General features: G+C 59.2%; 1 protein-coding gene across 1 annotated transcript in view; it reads left to right on the top strand.

The window, feature by feature from the left end:
• The first annotated feature begins 1,875 nt into the window (after positions 1–1,875).
• The window catches only part of LOC107139667 (cytokine receptor common subunit beta-like), an 18,193-nt gene continuing 3,666 nt past the window's right edge, over positions 1,876–16,402 (top strand). Inside the window, exons 1-10 of the mRNA XM_048808006.1 lie at positions 1,876–2,326; positions 6,034–6,274; positions 7,060–7,183; positions 10,408–10,598; positions 12,078–12,235; positions 12,311–12,479; positions 12,966–13,101; positions 13,254–13,411; positions 15,107–15,246; positions 15,856–16,305. Of these exons, the coding sequence (XP_048663963.1) occupies positions 6,202–6,274; positions 7,060–7,183; positions 10,408–10,598; positions 12,078–12,235; positions 12,311–12,479; positions 12,966–13,101; positions 13,254–13,411; positions 15,107–15,246; positions 15,856–16,305 (1,599 nt within the window). The 5' untranslated portion in view covers positions 1,876–2,326; positions 6,034–6,201. The remainder of the gene's footprint in view (positions 2,327–6,033; positions 6,275–7,059; positions 7,184–10,407; positions 10,599–12,077; positions 12,236–12,310; positions 12,480–12,965; positions 13,102–13,253; positions 13,412–15,106; positions 15,247–15,855; positions 16,306–16,402) is intronic.

The raw sequence follows: 16,402 nt of genomic DNA, 5'->3' as shown, positions 1-16,402 counted from the left end.
GGACAGGGAGCTGGGGTGGCGGCTTGCTCTGGGGACCTGCGGAGATCAGGACTTATCTGGGGAGGACTCAAGCCCAGACTCCGGGCAGCCAGCGGGCGGGCGAGGAGGCAGCCGGGGAGCGGACGTCCTCCGGTCCCATGTGAGGGCTCTGGGGCAGCGGCCTCCCCAGCCCAGCCGGGAGTCAGGCGCCTCGTACCGTCTGCCTCAGCTTTGTCACCAGGGTGTGGGTGGCAGGGAGGGCACCCCCTCTCTGCCCTGGGCTTCTGTCTTCCCATCAGTGGAATAGGAAGGGGACAGAGAGTCCCTGGAGAGGAAGAGTGCTGGCGACACACAGCCACCGAGAGCCGGGAGGGGAGGGCCAGGTCTCCAGCACTCCCGGACAACACCGTGGCTTGGTCCAGTCCAGGCCCAGATGTGTGTGTCCTGGGCCCAGGTGGGTCGGCTGGTGTGGGGCGCCTGAGCCGGCTACCCCGGGCCTGTCACAGCTGCACCCCCGGGGACGAGGGGGCAGGTGCCGGGTCCACCCGGGGTGTGAGTTTGTGGGGCCTCTCCAGACAGGCCCCGGCGCCCAGAGGGTAGTTTCCAGTCTTCAATTCCCTGCTGTTCCATTTTACATAACCAGATGCTGATTTTTCCTATCGTCTCTCCTGATTGTAACTTGGCTCTGTAACCAGCAGACCTGGCCCGTTAGTGACAGGCCACTCTCGTCCACTCCTCGGCTTTACATTGTTGGGTCAGTACTCACAGGGGCCCTGTCAGATGAGTCGGCGCCCCTGCCTTATTAGAAATCAGGATGATCCAGACTCAGAGCATAAAGACCAAGTTCACAGCCACCTGAGCCCTGGTTCCCCGTCCCACCCTCTGCCACGTCATCTCCCGGGCACGGGGACTCTGGCACACGCACTGAGCCGGGGGTGGTTGTGATTTTCCACATAATATTGTGCTTTGGGAACCCTCCACCTGCTTCCTACAGCTCTACCTCGTGAATGAGCCCTGAGAGGCGGTCAGTGCGGGGTCTCGCCCCCACCTCACCCTGTATCATAGACGCTGAGGCTGTGGCTGGCTGCTCCACCCCCATCCAGGGCACTCTGGAGCCTGCCTCCCAGGAGCATCAGTTACTGGGCAGATCTTGGTCGTGAGCCTGAAGTGTTGATAGGAACCGTCCAATCGTCCTCAGTGGCTGGACTAACACGCACACGGGCACAGACGTGCCTGACAGGCCCCTTTAGGGAATTCACCGGTTGGTTCATTTTGTCCCATGTCATGGATGTCCCATGTCTCTCCCCGTTGCCGGATTCCCCCCGTGCCCTGCCTGTGGCTGGACCGTGCGCCTTCCACGTGCTCTTGGCCCCTTCATTGATGGACACAGGGGAGTTCTTTGCCCATTTTCTGATGTAAAGCTCCACTTTGCAGCAGAATCACTTATGAGGCGTCTGGATATTGGATTCACACCTGTGGCAAACACACTTTCCCAGATTCTCACGGACTCTTTTACATTGCCACGTTCAAAACGTCTCACGTCGTATAAAAATGGTCTGTTTATAAATCTATAAGTCAAATCTGTCATTATTATTATTTTTGACCTTCTGATTTCTAGTTTTGTCTTGTACAACCCCAAATATTAAAGAAAGATGCCTGACAACTTAATTAACTTGTTGACGTTCTGGTTCCAGCACTTACCACTGAGCCACACTCCCAGACCCTTTTTAATGTTAGAGACAGGGTCTCGCTGAGTGGCTGAGGCTGGCTTTGACCTCGCGATCCTCCTGCCTCAGCCTCCCGAGCTGCTGGGATCCTGCGTGTATCCCTTTGTGCCCAGCTCACTATTATTTTAAACTGTATTTTATTTCATTTGGTTTATTTTAGTTTTGCCTTTTTAGATCTTTAATCCACCTGGTATTTGGAGGGATGGGTCATCTGTAAGGTGATAATCTAACTTTGAAAACAGCTATGGTCTAGTTATCTGAGAATCATAGTTAGTGTGAGGTCCCCTGTCCCTCAGTGCCAGGTGTGACTTCCTAGTGTCCTCCACGTTCGCGGTGATTTTCCCGTTTCTGGTCCGACGGTTCCATTCCTTATTATTTTTCTGGCAGACGGAGCAAGCTTCAAGTTAGAATCGGCTGGTCAAGTCTGTTAGAAACCCTCTTGAAACCTTCATTGGGATCACATTGAATTTAGGGATCACTGGGGGCAGGAATGACCCTGGGAGGTGGACGAGGGGTCGCCTCCGTGGGCGCCTTCCCGGGAGAGCGCTAGGGTTACCCTGACGTGCCTCGGAGTTTCTGGCACATTCTGGATCGCCGAGCGCCCTCCTGCTTTCCCCGGGGTGAGTTTGCTTGTTTGTTTCATCAGGGATGATTTGTGCCTTAGCAAGTATTTGGGGACATCTTTTGCGTCTCCTTCGTCCACTTCTCTGGGTCTCACCGCTGGGTCCCCTTGTCCCACTTGGCCACCGTTCACCCCTCCTTAAGAAACCTTGTGACGTGGTCCCGTGAAGTTGCTTTGTCTGGGGTGAATTCGTCTTTTGCTTCTTTATTTCTGTTTTTATTCCTACCAAATAATCTCTTCATAGATTGAGGAATTCTGATGTGCGGGTTGGATTTTGAGTAAGGGGTTTAGGTTTTCTCTTTTCTTCTTCCACCTCTTCTCTGTCGTCTGCTTGTCCCTATGCACACCCCTTATTTTTAGTGACTTTTTAAATTTTATTTGTCAATTTATTCATTTGAGATGGGTCTCCTGTTCCCGGGCTGAAGCAGCCTCCCATCTCGGCCTCCCGAGCAGCTGGGACTACAGGTGTGCGTGGCCACACTGGCTTACACTTCATATGACTGACACCAACACTGAGTTTAAATTTCGCACCAGCATCTGGGGTTAATCAGCACACGTGGGCCCTCCAGCAGCAGGCAAGATCCGGACCGCGTTTTCAGTTCCCCTCCACCCCAACCTCACCCCCGACTTCCAGGACAAAGTCCCCTCGGTTTTGGTTCAATATCGTTTTCCTGCATTTGCTTCTTTTTACCTTATGCTGTGACAATTTTTCTTCCTTCAACTTTAAGTCTTTTTGGGGTTTTTTTTTCCAGCAATGCGTGTGATCTTTCTCTTTTTTTGCAATTTTTCTTTCCTGAAATATATCCTAGAGTAATTTTTTTAAAGAAAAGATCTGACATTTTTTTTCCTTACCTTTAAGAGACCCCAAATTTTGCTGCCCTTGAATGTCAAAAAGAAAAAAGAAAAAGAAAAAAAGGAAACATTTTTGCCTCTTGTGATTCTTGTTTATACGACTTTTTCTGGGGACTTTTCAAGACGGCACTCTGTTTAGGGTTCAACCAGGGCTGCTTGTGAGAAATCTCTTGCTAACCTGACCTTGGTCCCAGTGAAAGTAACCTACTTGCTCACTTCCCTATGGAAGTCTTCGCAGGATTGCCCTTTAATTTTGTGAAGATGGGAAAGTTCAATCTGCATGTGGCCTGGTACGGCACTGGTAGAAAGGAACCTGGGGGTTGAGCCTCATTTCTCTTATTACAAACCCCATTGTAGCAGCTCCTCCCCCTATAAATAAAGTCTTCCTTGTTGTGTTAAAAAAAAAACAAAAAAACAAAAAACAAAACCAAAATCATCTTGTTCTTTGCTTAGCAGACTGTTGTCTCTTTTAAAGACCTGGAAAAGTTGGCAACTGTATCTGACGGGTCCCAAACAACAGCGGCTCAGCAACATAGAAATTTACTTCCCCCTAATGTCCAGTGGTGGGTCAGCTCAGGCTGATACAGTTGCTCTAAAGCAACAAGAGGAATCCAGGCTCCTAACCTCATGGTCCAGATGGCTGCTGGAGTTCCGACCATCACTTCTGAAGTGCAGGCTGGGAGGAAGGAGGAAAGGCAGAAGAACAACAATGGACCCCTTCCCACCTGAGTCCTTTAAGCATTCAGTTCTGAAAGACACACATAGAGTTTCTACTCCCAGATCCTTGGACAACATTTAGTCACCTGCCCCTGCCTTATGGAAGGAAAGGATAAAGAATATAACTTTATTGTGTGCAGCAATAATAAGCCCAGCTTGGGTTTCTGTTTCCAGGAGAACGGGGACAGCCAGGCACTGGCACTGCCCTCCATGTGTGCAGATTCTCTCTGCCTCTGCTTCTGGAGGTTGGAATTCTTGGATCCTTTTTTCAGGTCTCAATGTCTATAAAGCCTCCCACCCGCCCCCGGTCCATTTGCTCTATCTTTAAACATCTGTCTCTGCAAGGCGATCGGCTGTGGGGCTCGCTCTGGGATTTGGCTTGTTATCGATCCTTAAATTACAGATTTCTATCTTCACACTCCAGGAACTCCACGTTCTATTTTTTGCACATAAGTCTGGGTTTTTAATAGCTCTGATGTCTCCTATCTCCCTGAGGATGCCGATTTACAGGTTTCAAAGTTTTCCTGTCTTTTGGTCTGTGAGGTCTGTGGAGATGTCTGTCAAGTTGGTCTAGGTCAGAGAGGACCCGTCTGACACTGGCGGTCGGGAATTACAACCTCCTCTTGACACAGTGCCTAAGACTGCAAAGTCCTGAGCCCGCCTGTCCTGTACCAGCGTGGACCCCCGCTGTGTGGACCCCCTACACGGCTTCCCTCATCTGCAAAGTGAGGATCCTAACTGTAGCCACACAGATGCATTAACACCTGCCCACAGTGCCTGGCTAATGGTGAACACAAGCAAACACAAGGCCCTAAGGAGAGCTCTCTGGGCACCCGGGAGTGTCCATTTGCATTCTTTAATGACCTGGGTTCATCTTAATCTTTCCGGTAGGAGACAGCCACCTGTTTTCTCTCATTTGAGTTGCTATGATCTGTATGTTTGTGTTCCCCAAAAACTCATATGTTGAACCGTGGGAGGTGGAGCCCCTGAAAGGGATTAGGGTCCTATAGCCAGAGAGCTCACCGCGCCCCTGCACCCCATGAGATTATCGTGAGGAGTCCACAAGGAAGCAGCCCGCACCAGATACCAAATGGGTCAGCACTTGGATCGTGGACTTTGGCTCCCAGAAAAAGAGAAACAAACATCTGCTGTTTATGAACTGCCTAGTCTGCAGCCCTAACAGATTAAGATACTGGTGCAAACATTGTGTGTGTGTGCATTTTGTGCTTTGCTTTATGATTCTGTTGGTTTGCTTTGCAAACCTGACTGTCTCTGGTCAGTCTCTGTCTCTCTGATTCCTTCGATTGCTTTTAAGTTTAAATAGGTCAAAGGTTCACGTCTACTGTAAAGTTTAATGGGATTCGCCTTTTTGCATTTGAATTTTTGGTTGACCTCCGTTTGGGGAGTGGTGTGAAGGGGAGATTTTGACTGGCTGTTCAATTATCCTAGCAGGTTTTTAATTGAATATTCATCCCTTCACATTGTTTACTAATTCTTCCTCTATCAGAAAGGGAAAATACAGTTTGACCCTATGATGGCCACTGGCAGGTAGGTAGGCAAGTAGATAGGCAGACAGAGGGACAGACACACAGGCAGGCAGGCAGGCAGGCAGGCAGCCCGGCGGCGCGGTACGTGCATTCTGAGCGAGGTTTCAGACAGCTTTGCAGAGAAGGGAGCCACCCTGACCGTGCTCTGTTCCGGGTACTTCCCAGGGCTGGGGAGGTAATGAAAATGAGGAAATCCCCAGCCTCTTCAGGGAAAGGAGAACTGGAGGCAGATGGCCTGTGGGACAGATGCTGGTAAACGGAGCCCAGGCCAGGGGCGCACAGAGAGCTCACACCTTGTGGTGACACCCCAGCATCCAAACTCTGACTCCCGAGCAGCTGGGCTGGGAAGGCCAGGGGGAGCCGGGTTCAGAGCAAACCCCAGGCCTCTCTCTCAGGTGCCGTCAACTCAGGTGACTGCACACTGGTACCAGGGGACCACGGTCTCATAAGCCTTTGAGCCCCACCATTGCCCCAAGGCCCCTGAGTTCCAGGGAAGGGCTTGTCTCAGGGCACAACACGGGGGCCTGGGCTCTCCCCCAGGACATAGGCCAGGCCCTGGGCAGCTCCCAGCAGACACATCTTTCTGTAGGTGCAGAGGAGCCAAGTCTTGAGAGACGAATCACAGGCTGGTGACATGGATTGGGCCCAGAGCCCGGAAGGACAGGAATAGAGACTTCTGGGACAATGAGGACCCGCCATCTGCCCACAGGCAGGGCTCTTCCGTACAGCCACATGCAGGCTCAGGGCTGACCGGGAGATGGCGCTGACCTGGGGGCTGCTCCTCCTGGCCCTGCAGGCTCCCTGGGGCCAGTGGCTGACAGGGGCAGAAGGTGAGTCACACGGCTCCCTCCCTCTCCCCTCCCCCTCACTCTGGGCCCTGAGGGGGCCACTCCCACTGGACCCCAGAAGCTCCCAGAACCAGGCTCTGGCCCTCATTTCTTCTGCCCGTCCTCTTCCTCCTCCCTGGGCACCGCCCCTGTCCCCATGTCCCCGTCCCTCCTTTCCTGGCCTCCTGGAGAACCTGGCTGAGGCATGGTCACTTCTCTGCCCACGTTTCTCAGCGTGGCCCCCGAGGCCCTGCCTCCAGGTTGGCCCAGCCCCCTCTGTCCTCCCTCCCTCCTCACAGACCCTCCATCCTCTGGTGGCCTCAGGGTCCCGCCTCCGGGTCCTGGGTTCTCTCCCACTTTAGCCCCCAGGGAACTTGACTTCTGTGGTGACCCCAGGAGCCATGTCCCTCTCCACGCCCAGCCTGGCAGGCTGAGGGCAGGAGGCAGCGGGCCCAGGGCCGGGCAGTGCCTGTGGTGTCTTGGGCCGGGGCCCACCTCTCCTCCCTGGTGCACCTGGGGTTGGGGACAGGACCTGTGCATGAGGCGGGTCCCTGTCCTGAGGGACCTGGAGCAGCCCGAGGCGGGTCCCTGATGTGCTGAGAACCAGCTCATCTGTGCTCCTGTCAGGAGGGGACTGTCCCCACCTCAGAGCCCCCAGCCCACACAGGCCCAGGGCCTCTGCAGGAAGGCAGGAGACCCCTCCCCAGGGCTGCACATCCCCGAGGAGCTGGGGTGGTGACAAGGGACACTGAGGGGACAGCAGTGACCCCTCCTGCTCCGCCCACCAGAAACCATCCCGCTGAAGACGCTGCGCTGCTACAACAACTACACCAGCCGCATCGTCTGCAGGTGGGCGGACACGGAGGACGCCCTGCGGCTGCTCAACCTGACCCTCCATCGCAGGGTGAATGGGTGAGTGGCCCTGGGAGCCGGGACACAGGTGGGACCTGCCCTGTCTCTGTGCCTGTCCTCCATGCTGTGGAGTGGAGAGGGGCGTGTCGGTCAGCATCGGGTTGGACCACTCACAGGACAAGGGAGGAGGGTGGCCCCAGGACCCCCGGGCCCAGCGCTGGTGTCTGATGTTGGGGTCCTGGGGGCTTACAGCCTTCCATGCTAATGGTGGCGGTGGAGGTGATGGTGACCACTGACTTAGTTCCTCCTCCCTGGAGGTGGACGGGGCAAGGACACCAGGCCCAGTTCACAGAGGAGGAGACGGAGCCCAGGGAGGGGAGGCCCCGGCCGGCCACAGGGTGGTCAGGACAGGCGGCAGCACAGAGGCAATGTCCCCAGCCCCACCACCTCCCCATGAGGGGTCCCCCGTCCCCGTCCCATGGCTGCTGGGCGCAGGCCACTGGGGGTGGCTGACCTCACTCTGGCCTGTTGGGGATCTGAATCAGCCACAAATGACACAGTCAAGGGCGAGTCCCAAGGAGCCATCTCTCCACACCCCACGCCTCCCCTCCAGGGTTCCCTGCTGCTGTCCTGAGTCCTCCATGCGCCTTCCCCTGTCCCCCAGGGCCACCCTCCCCTCCCCCCCTGAGACAGCAGAAGCCTGGAAGGGGAGCCCCCGCTCCCACCACCTGTACCTCCCTGGACCTGGCCTGGTCAGTGTCCCCGGCCCTGCAGGGAGTCATGTCCCAGCCACTCTGAGCCCCGACCTGGATCTTCAGGTCTCACTGCTCAAGGACGTGGCTGCCACCACCGTCCCCACCCCCTGTGCCATCGGCAGCCCTCGCAGCTCCTGGCCCTGCGTCCCTGTTCCCGCAGCCCCAGCCCCTCCCTCTGTCCCTCACAGTGGCTCTCCTCTAAAGTTACCTGGTCCTTCCTCCATGAGTCCCCTTCCCAGGATCCTGCTGTCCCCACCCTGCCACCTGCAGTGAGCAACACTTCCAGAGCTAGGGAAGGTCCCAACCCTCTCTCTGTCTGGCTCTGGGACGTACCTCTTCTGGATGACCACCGTGTCCTTGTCACTCCTCTGGCACCTGACTTAGTGCCGTGTCACTCAGACCCCTCCTGTCCCCAATGTCCCCATGCACCCCTGTTGGTCTCTTCCTCTACTTCCTTCCTTTTTTAAAAAATCTCAACATAAAGGCTGAGCTGGGCCTGGCTGGCCTGGGCCTCCTCTCTTAGGTCTGGAGCCAACCTTTAGATCTGGCCTGGGCCGCTGGCACCGCCTCTCAGATGGAAATCTCTCGCCCAGGCCTCGCTAACGGCCGCCACCTGCCTCTCCACATTGTCACATGGAATAGGTGTCTCTGACTCCAGATGTCCCATCCACATGGGGCCCTTGCGCTAAGGCGCTCCTGCCCCTCTCCCTCGTCTCCCTGCCCTGAGTGGGGCCGGCGGCCACTCTGAGCAAGGGGGGGTTTGGTCTGGTTTAGAATCTGCCCTCCCCTCCCTCCCCACTGGCACCCGACCCCTCCGCAGATGCTGTCAAATTGTCCTTCACACAGCACTTGATTCTGGCCGTGCCCACCCCTCCTCCCCGTCCAAACCACTTCCTATCACGGGGACGGTCCAGGAGCCGCTGGGTGGCCCCAGCCCACCCCATCCACAGCCAGCCCCGAGGTCCCCGTCACAGCCTGATCCAAACAGCCACCCCTTCCTTCACTCTCTCTCAACATTCGCCCCGACCCACAGAGAAGCCAAACTCCCGACATGGCCAGGCCCAGGCCTGCTTGGCTCACGGCCGCGGCTCATGCGCAGGAGTTAGGGGGAGCAGGGAAAGGGGATGAGGAAGGACCCGGAGGACGGGCGGCTGTGGCCAAGAACGACCATCGCGACCGACCGGCGGGGGCCATGTCAAGGCTCCCGCGGGGACTGGGGGGCAGTGGTGCCCTGGGGTCGGCGCCCAGCGCGGTCTTAAGTTCCAGGCTGCTCTGCCTTCCTGACACACAGGCTGCTGTCACCTGGGGGTCACTACATGTCCTGGGTCCTGTCCTGGCTACCGATTGGGAAGTTCACGACTTGTGTCTTTTTAGTTTCTTTTCCCAGGAAAAGTTCGACTTAGAGGAGACGGGGGAGGAGCAGAGGGCAGTCTCGGGTGGACAAGGGTTTTGACGCATTCGGTAGCTTTGGTCACAGTCACCATCTGCAGCCAAGCTGGTGGGGACTCACGGAATGTCACTCAGCCTCGTGAACTCAATGAGTGAACTTCAGTCAACTAACAGCCGGGGAAGCAGAGGGCCCATGTGGGCTGGCCTGGTCCCATTTCCCCTACTCTACTCCTTACAGGGGGTCGGTCCCTAATCGTCCTGACCTCCTTGGGCCTCTTGTGAGCACTGCGTGGTCGGGTCACTGGCCAGTCTGCAGCCCAGGCCATCTGCCCCTGCACTGTTAGACACCAGCACCCTGCCCCCACCCCGAGAACCCCGGGTCCCAGGACTTGCCTGCTCTCCCGGCCACCTCCTTAGGAGGCTCCACCCACACGTCACCTGTCCCCTCCTTCTTTGAACTGCAGCCCCCACCCCAGAAGCTCCTAGACCTCTTGTCCCCTGCTCTTGCTGTCCACATGAAGTTATCCCTACTGCTGTGTCAACAGTGGCCTAGCCTGTGCCCCTGCCCCCAGGGCAGCTATGTGCAGGCAGACCTGGGGTCTTCAATGACAGTCCTGGCCCTGGACGACCCCGGCACAGGGCAGCCGCTCCGTGATACCTGACCAACGGATGAGTCTTTTTTATTTGTTCTTGTTTTGGGTGGCAGTAGAGTGGGTGTCGACACGTCCATCGACGCCTGTGACCTCCCATAGCTGTGGCTGTACACAATGTGGCCTTTTCGCTGGCCGCACACTCAAAGAGGAATGTAGGAAGGTGATGTCCAGTTCATCCCACTGTCTCTCCCATCCCCTCTCCCTTCCCTTCCTTCCCCTTTGTCACATCCAAAGTACTTCTACGCAGCCCTTCATGTGAGTCAGCAGCCACACGTCAGAGAGAACCTTCGGCCTGTGGTTTTTGGGGATTGGCTTATCACTTAACATGATACTCTCCAGTTCCGTCCGTTGACCAGCAAATGCCATAATCTCATTCTTCTTTATGGCTGAGTAATATTCCATTGTGTATATGTTCCACATTTTCCTTATCCATTTGATGAACGGATGATTCTAGTGCACGTTGGCTGACCCTGTCCTCTCCTAACAGGGATCTTCCACAGCCAGTGTCCTGTGAGATCAATAAGGACATGTCCTCGGGGGACTGCCCAGCTCCCCTGTGTGTACACAGAAAGTGCCTCATTTCCTACCAGGAATTTGCCCTCGCTGACCACGACTACTACTTCTTCCAACCAGACCGGCCGCTGGGCATCCAGCTCTCAGTGCCACTGACCCAGCACGGTGAGGGGCTGGCCCCTGTCCACACAGGGGCACCAGGGTGACCGGGCTACAGGAGGTGGCCAGGGAGGGCGTCTCCACGGGCTGGACACTGTCCTGGGGGCACAGGAGATGGGGTCCTCACAGTGGAGGCCTCAGGGCAGGTGCCACGTGAGGACGCTGCCCACCCTCCCCTGCCTGCTGCTCCTGCCACCTGCAGGCCCCTGGCTCCCGCCCGAGGGCTTCCCTCCAGGCAGAGCCCTTCCTGGGCTTCACAGGAAGCTCCTCGCTGACAGGACCCTCCGTCCTCGTCACCGCCCCTCATCTCTACAGCAGCCCTGGCTGGGGAGGAGGCCCCGGAGGCCCAGGCAGCGCCAGAGTCACCACTGACAGGGAAGGTCCACTTTCCCTGGGCTTCCTCCACCGCAGACCCAGGTGGTCCCCTGAGCCCTTCCGGGGTCCTGGGGGCCACACTGTGGTCTGTGGGGCTCACGCTGCCCTCTGGCTTGGGGGGCAGGCGGCTGCTCTGCACAGTGAGGCTGTGTCTGCTGTGCACTTGAGGGACACGCGGGCAGCTCTTCAGACCCGTGGCTCCAGGGAGTTGGTGCCAAGAGGAGACAAAGTGAGGGCTGGTGTCACACAGAGGCCGGGGTTCGCCTCGGGAGCCTGGGACCTGGGCTCCACCCCAGCCCTGCAGGAAAGGTGCAGGGGCTTTGGAAACAGGTTGCGTCAATGTCCAGCCCGTAGGGACCTCGCTCCAGCCTGAAGCTCGCTGGCTCCGATCGGGGAGGCTGGCAGGGGCTGGGAGGGCACAGGGGTGCACCTGGCACAGAAGGCTCCCCCGGGGCAGACCTTGGACATTTCACGTCCTCTGTCGCTTTCCCCATCTGAGGAAGGACCAGGAGGGGGAACATCGCTGAGGTGGGGTGACCAGGGGAGTAACTGGTCTCCAGGCTGCTCCCTGGCTGCTCTGCTGGAGCCCTGGGTGGGGTCCCCACTCCCTGTCAGCCCCAGGGCGGGGAGCGCAGCCCTCCATCATGGGTTCCCATCCTGGCTGGGGCTGGGCACAGGCTGGTTCTGTGCTGTGCCCTGACATTCTGGGTTGGTGACTTCTCCGAGGTCCCAGCTCAGACCTGCTCCCATGCACCAGGTCCCCGTCCACATGGGACATCACCACTTACCTTCATGAGGTTTGGTATTTGAAAGTCACCTCCCAGCAATGAGCCTCCCAGTCGGGGGGGACCAGCAGCCGTGGCTCTCAGGAGCCTCTGGTGGAGTCACCCAGGAGGCCCCAACAGACTGATGGGCACTGGAGATGGCTCCCTGGGCACAGCAGCCGGCCCCGGACCCCAGATGGCTCACTGCACCCCACGTTTCTGCAGAGGAAGAGCCACAGGGCCAGGGCTCCTGCCCATGGTCACCGTGCTGCTGGGCCGCTCTGGGCTGGGACCCGTCCCTGGTGGCCCCCGTGGCCCTCACGTGTCCTCTGCTCCCTCCCTGCAGTCCAGCCGCCCCCACCCAAGGACCCCCAGATCAGCAAGACCGGGGACCATTTCCTGCTGACCTGGAGTGTGGCCCTCGGGGATCCCCGGACACCCTGGCTGTCGCAGGGGGACCTGGAGTTCGAGGTGGTCTACAGGCGGCTTAGCGACTCCTGGGAGGTAGGATGCGGTCAGCTCTGCCCGTGCCGGGGGACGCCAGGCTGGCCCTTCCTGCAGCGCCCCTCTCTCCCTCAGGAGGCCACCAGCCTCTACTCCCGGTCCTCCCCGGCCGTCCTGGGCGCAGAGCTCCTCGTGCCCGGCAGCACCTACGTGGCCCGAGTGCGGACGCGGCTGGCCCCCAGCTCGCGCTTCTCGGGACGGCCCAGCCGCTGGAGCCCCGAGATCCTCTGGGACTCGCAGCCAGGTACTGGGGTCCACGCGGGAGGTGTCCTTCTAGGACGGGTCTCCCGGGCACTCGGGGCCCAGGAGTCCACTCGTGGCCTTGCGGGCACCTGCGGCTGCATGTCCTGGGCCTCCGGGGCCAACCCATGTGCTGGGCGGCTGCCAGGCCGTCATGGCCCCCGCGGGCTCCGTGTCCTGCACTCTCTGTGACAACCACGACGTCATGGTCACAGCAGCCTTGCTGGCCGCTGTGTGTGAATGAGCACCACGTGCAGGGCTGGCCCCGTCTCCGTGTCCAGTCCCCACACGAGGAGGCTTGGAGCCCGTCCCTGCCTCAGGGATGGGTGGACGTCCCACGGCCTCTGGGCTGTGGGCACCTGGCAGCTGCAGGCCAAGGCTGAAGCCCGCACTTGCTGCCCCAAAGCTGGGGTCCCCTGTGCTCAGTCACCTGGTGTCCCCAGAGCTCTGGAGGGAGGAAGGGCAGTGACCGAGGGGTGTGTCCCTCCAGGGGACGAGGCCCAGCCCCGGAACCTTCAGTGTGTCTTCGACGGGGCCCACACCCTGGGCTGCTCCTGGGAGGTCAGGTCCCCCGTGACCAGCTCCGTCTCCTTCGGCCTCTTCTACGCGTCCAGCCCAGAGGCACAGTGAGTGTCCGTCCCTTCTCCGGCCTTCCCTGCTCTGGCCTTGCCCTGGCCAGGCCTCCTCCTGTCCCTGGGGCACGGTGGACGCTGGGACTCAGCCCAGGTCTCAGCTGTCCCGTGGTCCCTCCTGTGTCCCTCCCTGTCCCTGCCCTCAGGGAGGAGGAATGTGCCCCGGTGTTGAAGGAGGAGCTCAGCGGCCTGTACACCCGGCTCCGGTGCCAGATCCCGGTGCCCGACCCCGGGGCCCGCGGCCTGTACGTCGTCTCTGTCCGTCCGCGGAGGGAGGGGAGGTTCATCAAGAGCTCGGACAACAGTGAGTTGGCCCCGGCTCGTGGGGTGCCTGCCGGCTGGTCCTCCCCGTGAATCCAGTCACCCCACTGTGACCCCTGGGCACGTGCAGGGTACCCCTGCCCCGGCCTGCGGTTCTCCCTTGAGAGGGAATGGGGTCCAGTGACCAAAAGTGCTCTGCTCCGTCAGCCAGGCCCCTGGTGCCCGGCTCTCTCCTCTCCTGGCCCCCTCAGACCCCCTCTGCTCCCCACCCCAAATCCCCCTTCCAGAACCAGATTGGAGTTTTGACCTGACTAATTTCCAAGTTCTCCTCTGACTGATTAAGTCTTCTAAATCGTGATCTGTGATTTCCATTTCCGTTCGGGGTTCGAGTTTCTGCAGAAGGACTGGGATCTGGCAGGTGGATGTCACTCATTTCTGTGACGTAGCAGGGACCCCCATGCCAGGGTCCGCTCCCCCTGAGGGCCGAGTTCGTTCATTTTCTGTATTTGTAACCAGGGGTTGGACCCAGGGGCACTTTACCACTGAGCCACCTCCCCAGCCCTTGGTGTTCTTTGGGACAGGGTCTTTCTAAGTTGCTTAGGGCCTCACTAACTTTCTGAGGCTGGCCTTGAACCTGTGATCCTCCTGCTTCAGCCTCCCAGGTCACTAGGACTGCAGGCCTGTGCTGTTGTGCCTGGCTTTCGTCTACTCTTCAGGCCTGACAAAGGCCGGAGCTAGTCTGTCTTTGTCACCTGGGTTTAAATCCACCACCTGCTCTCTGGGGGTTGCCCCTGCACCAAGGGACTTCTATGGTTCAAGTGCACAAAATATATAAAGGACTTAGAGTGACCTTGGTCCATGGGATAGTTTAGCAACATGGAGAGATTCACGTTGCTTTTGTAAAAGCCCCACAGAGTCATCAGGTGATGAGCATTCTCTATTTGTATTTCTTTCTGATTGATAGACTGAAGTTCAGAGTGGTCGAGTAACTTACTTAACGTCGCACCGCTAGCAGGAGGCAAATTGAGGCTGAAACATAGAACTCCTGAGTCAACACCTAGTTTCTGCTTTCTCTGTCCTTTGAGTTTCCTAACTTGTGGTCTCCTGGCCGTGGGAGGCGCTGTCCCAAATGGGCTTCACCTTTCTGTTTAGCCACAATGTGGTTGGAGACAGGGTCCCCTAGATGTCATCCGAGGTCCTTGCAGCTAATGTGGGCTGACTCTGCAGGGGAGAGCTTGTGAGCCGCTGCTGGCTTCAGACTTGTCCCTACCCTCTGGGGCGCAAGGGACCGGAGCCCAGAGTAGAGCAGGTCTCAGAGCAGCTCTGAGAGTCTCTGGAGCAGCCTGGGGACAGGGGGGCCAAGGGCTGCGGCGTCACATATCAGGTCTGATCTCTGCCGCTCCACTGCAGAGCTGCCTGTCGTGGGCAACCCCCTTCACGTGAGCAGGTGCGTGGCTGGGGCACGGGGCCTGGTGCCTGGGCCAGGCCAGAGCTGACCGAGGAGGTCGTGTGGTGAGGCCCAGCACGGGGAGGAGGCGAGGCTGTGGGCCTCTGCACACCGGGAGTCAGGCTGGGCATCCCCAGGGGAATGGTGACACGAGGCAACACAAAGGCCCCCATGGCTGGGACCTGGGGCCTCGGCTGGGGAGGACAACACGCAGAATGGCCATCCTGAACCACGGGAATGTTCTGCTGAGGGGCCGGGTCACGGCCACCCCTAAAATTCTCCCTCCCCCAGTCCAGATGGAGCGCCCAACCCTCAAAGTGACCAAAGACGGAGACAGCTACAGCCTGCGATGGCAAGTGGAGAAAATGTACTACACACACCTCGGACAGACCTTCGAGGTCCAGTACCGGAGGGACGCAGAGGACTGGGGGGTGAGCCTGCACCGGGGAGGGCTTCATGGGGCGGCAGCAGAGGGAAGAGCACCCCAAGGGGCCCAGATGCACCTGGGCCCAGCAGGGGACCAGGCAGAGGTCACCACTGGGCTGTGGGGGCAGTGCCCCTGTGTGGTCAGCAGGTGAAGGAGCTGAGGCTCAGAGGTGAAGGGTGAGGTCCCCTGAGAGCCCGCTGGGGTGCAGCGGGGCTGAGACCCCCAGGGCCGGCCGAGACGCTGGGATGGTGGAGCCAGGAGAAGGTTCCAGACTCCTGAGCACCCGCCTCAGGGCTAGACTGGCCCGTGGCACTGTGTTCCTGGAGCAGCCATAATGACCACCTGTGGGCTGGGCGTCTCCAGGGGTGGGCCAGGAGGTCCCCAGGGCCTGGGCCTGGTGCTCCCCCGGGGCTGAGGGCAGGGTCCGGCCCTGGTGGACCGCTGTGCTACAGTGGACGCTGGAGCAGGGTCCTGGGGGGCAGGAGGCCATGCAGGGCTGCACGTGGCTCCATGGGACGGAGGGGAGGAAGGGGGCCGGGGCTGGGGCGGGAGGGGTGTGCTGCTGTGGCCCCCACCTGGCCAGCGCCTCCACCTCAGCCACCTGCCCCCACAGGACAGCAAGAGAGAGACCCTGCAGAACGCCCACAGCATGGCCCTGCCAGCTCTGGAGCCCTCCACCCGGTACTGGGCCAGGGTGAGGGTCAGGCCCACCCCCGGCGTCTACAACGGCATCTGGAGCGAGTGGAGTGAGGCTGCCTCCTGGACCACAGAGTGGGGTATGTCCAGGGCCCACCTGCCCCTCCTGGGTCAGCCCATTAGGGGAGGGGTCAGGAGAAGCCCCAGGGGCCTTGGGGAGGGAGGAGGCCCAGGGAGAGAAGGGGGCTCAGGACGGCACGACAGGAAGCTCAGAGTCTCCGGGGCGTTTGCTGCCCCCCGGCCAGCTGCCCGCTCCCCTCTGCACCTCTCAGATCCTCCTGGTACCTGGACGTCCAAGTCCAGGGAGTGCCCCCCCCCAGCAGCCCTGGTGTGGGCAAGGCCCCGAGACCCTGGGCACCCTGACACCTGAGCAGGGCTGGGGCTCACACCCAGCCTCCTCTTCCTGGGGTCTGGCCTCCCCCACCCACCCCACGCAGGGAGCCTCCGCAGCCCCTCCTGACCAG

This window comes from Marmota marmota, unplaced genomic scaffold, assembly GCF_001458135.2.
Source record: "Marmota marmota marmota unplaced genomic scaffold, marMar, whole genome shotgun sequence".
Taxonomy (NCBI): Eukaryota; Metazoa; Chordata; class Mammalia; order Rodentia; family Sciuridae; genus Marmota; species Marmota marmota.
Note: the sequence above shows the minus strand (reverse complement) of the source record. Positions and strands in the feature narration are given on the sequence as shown.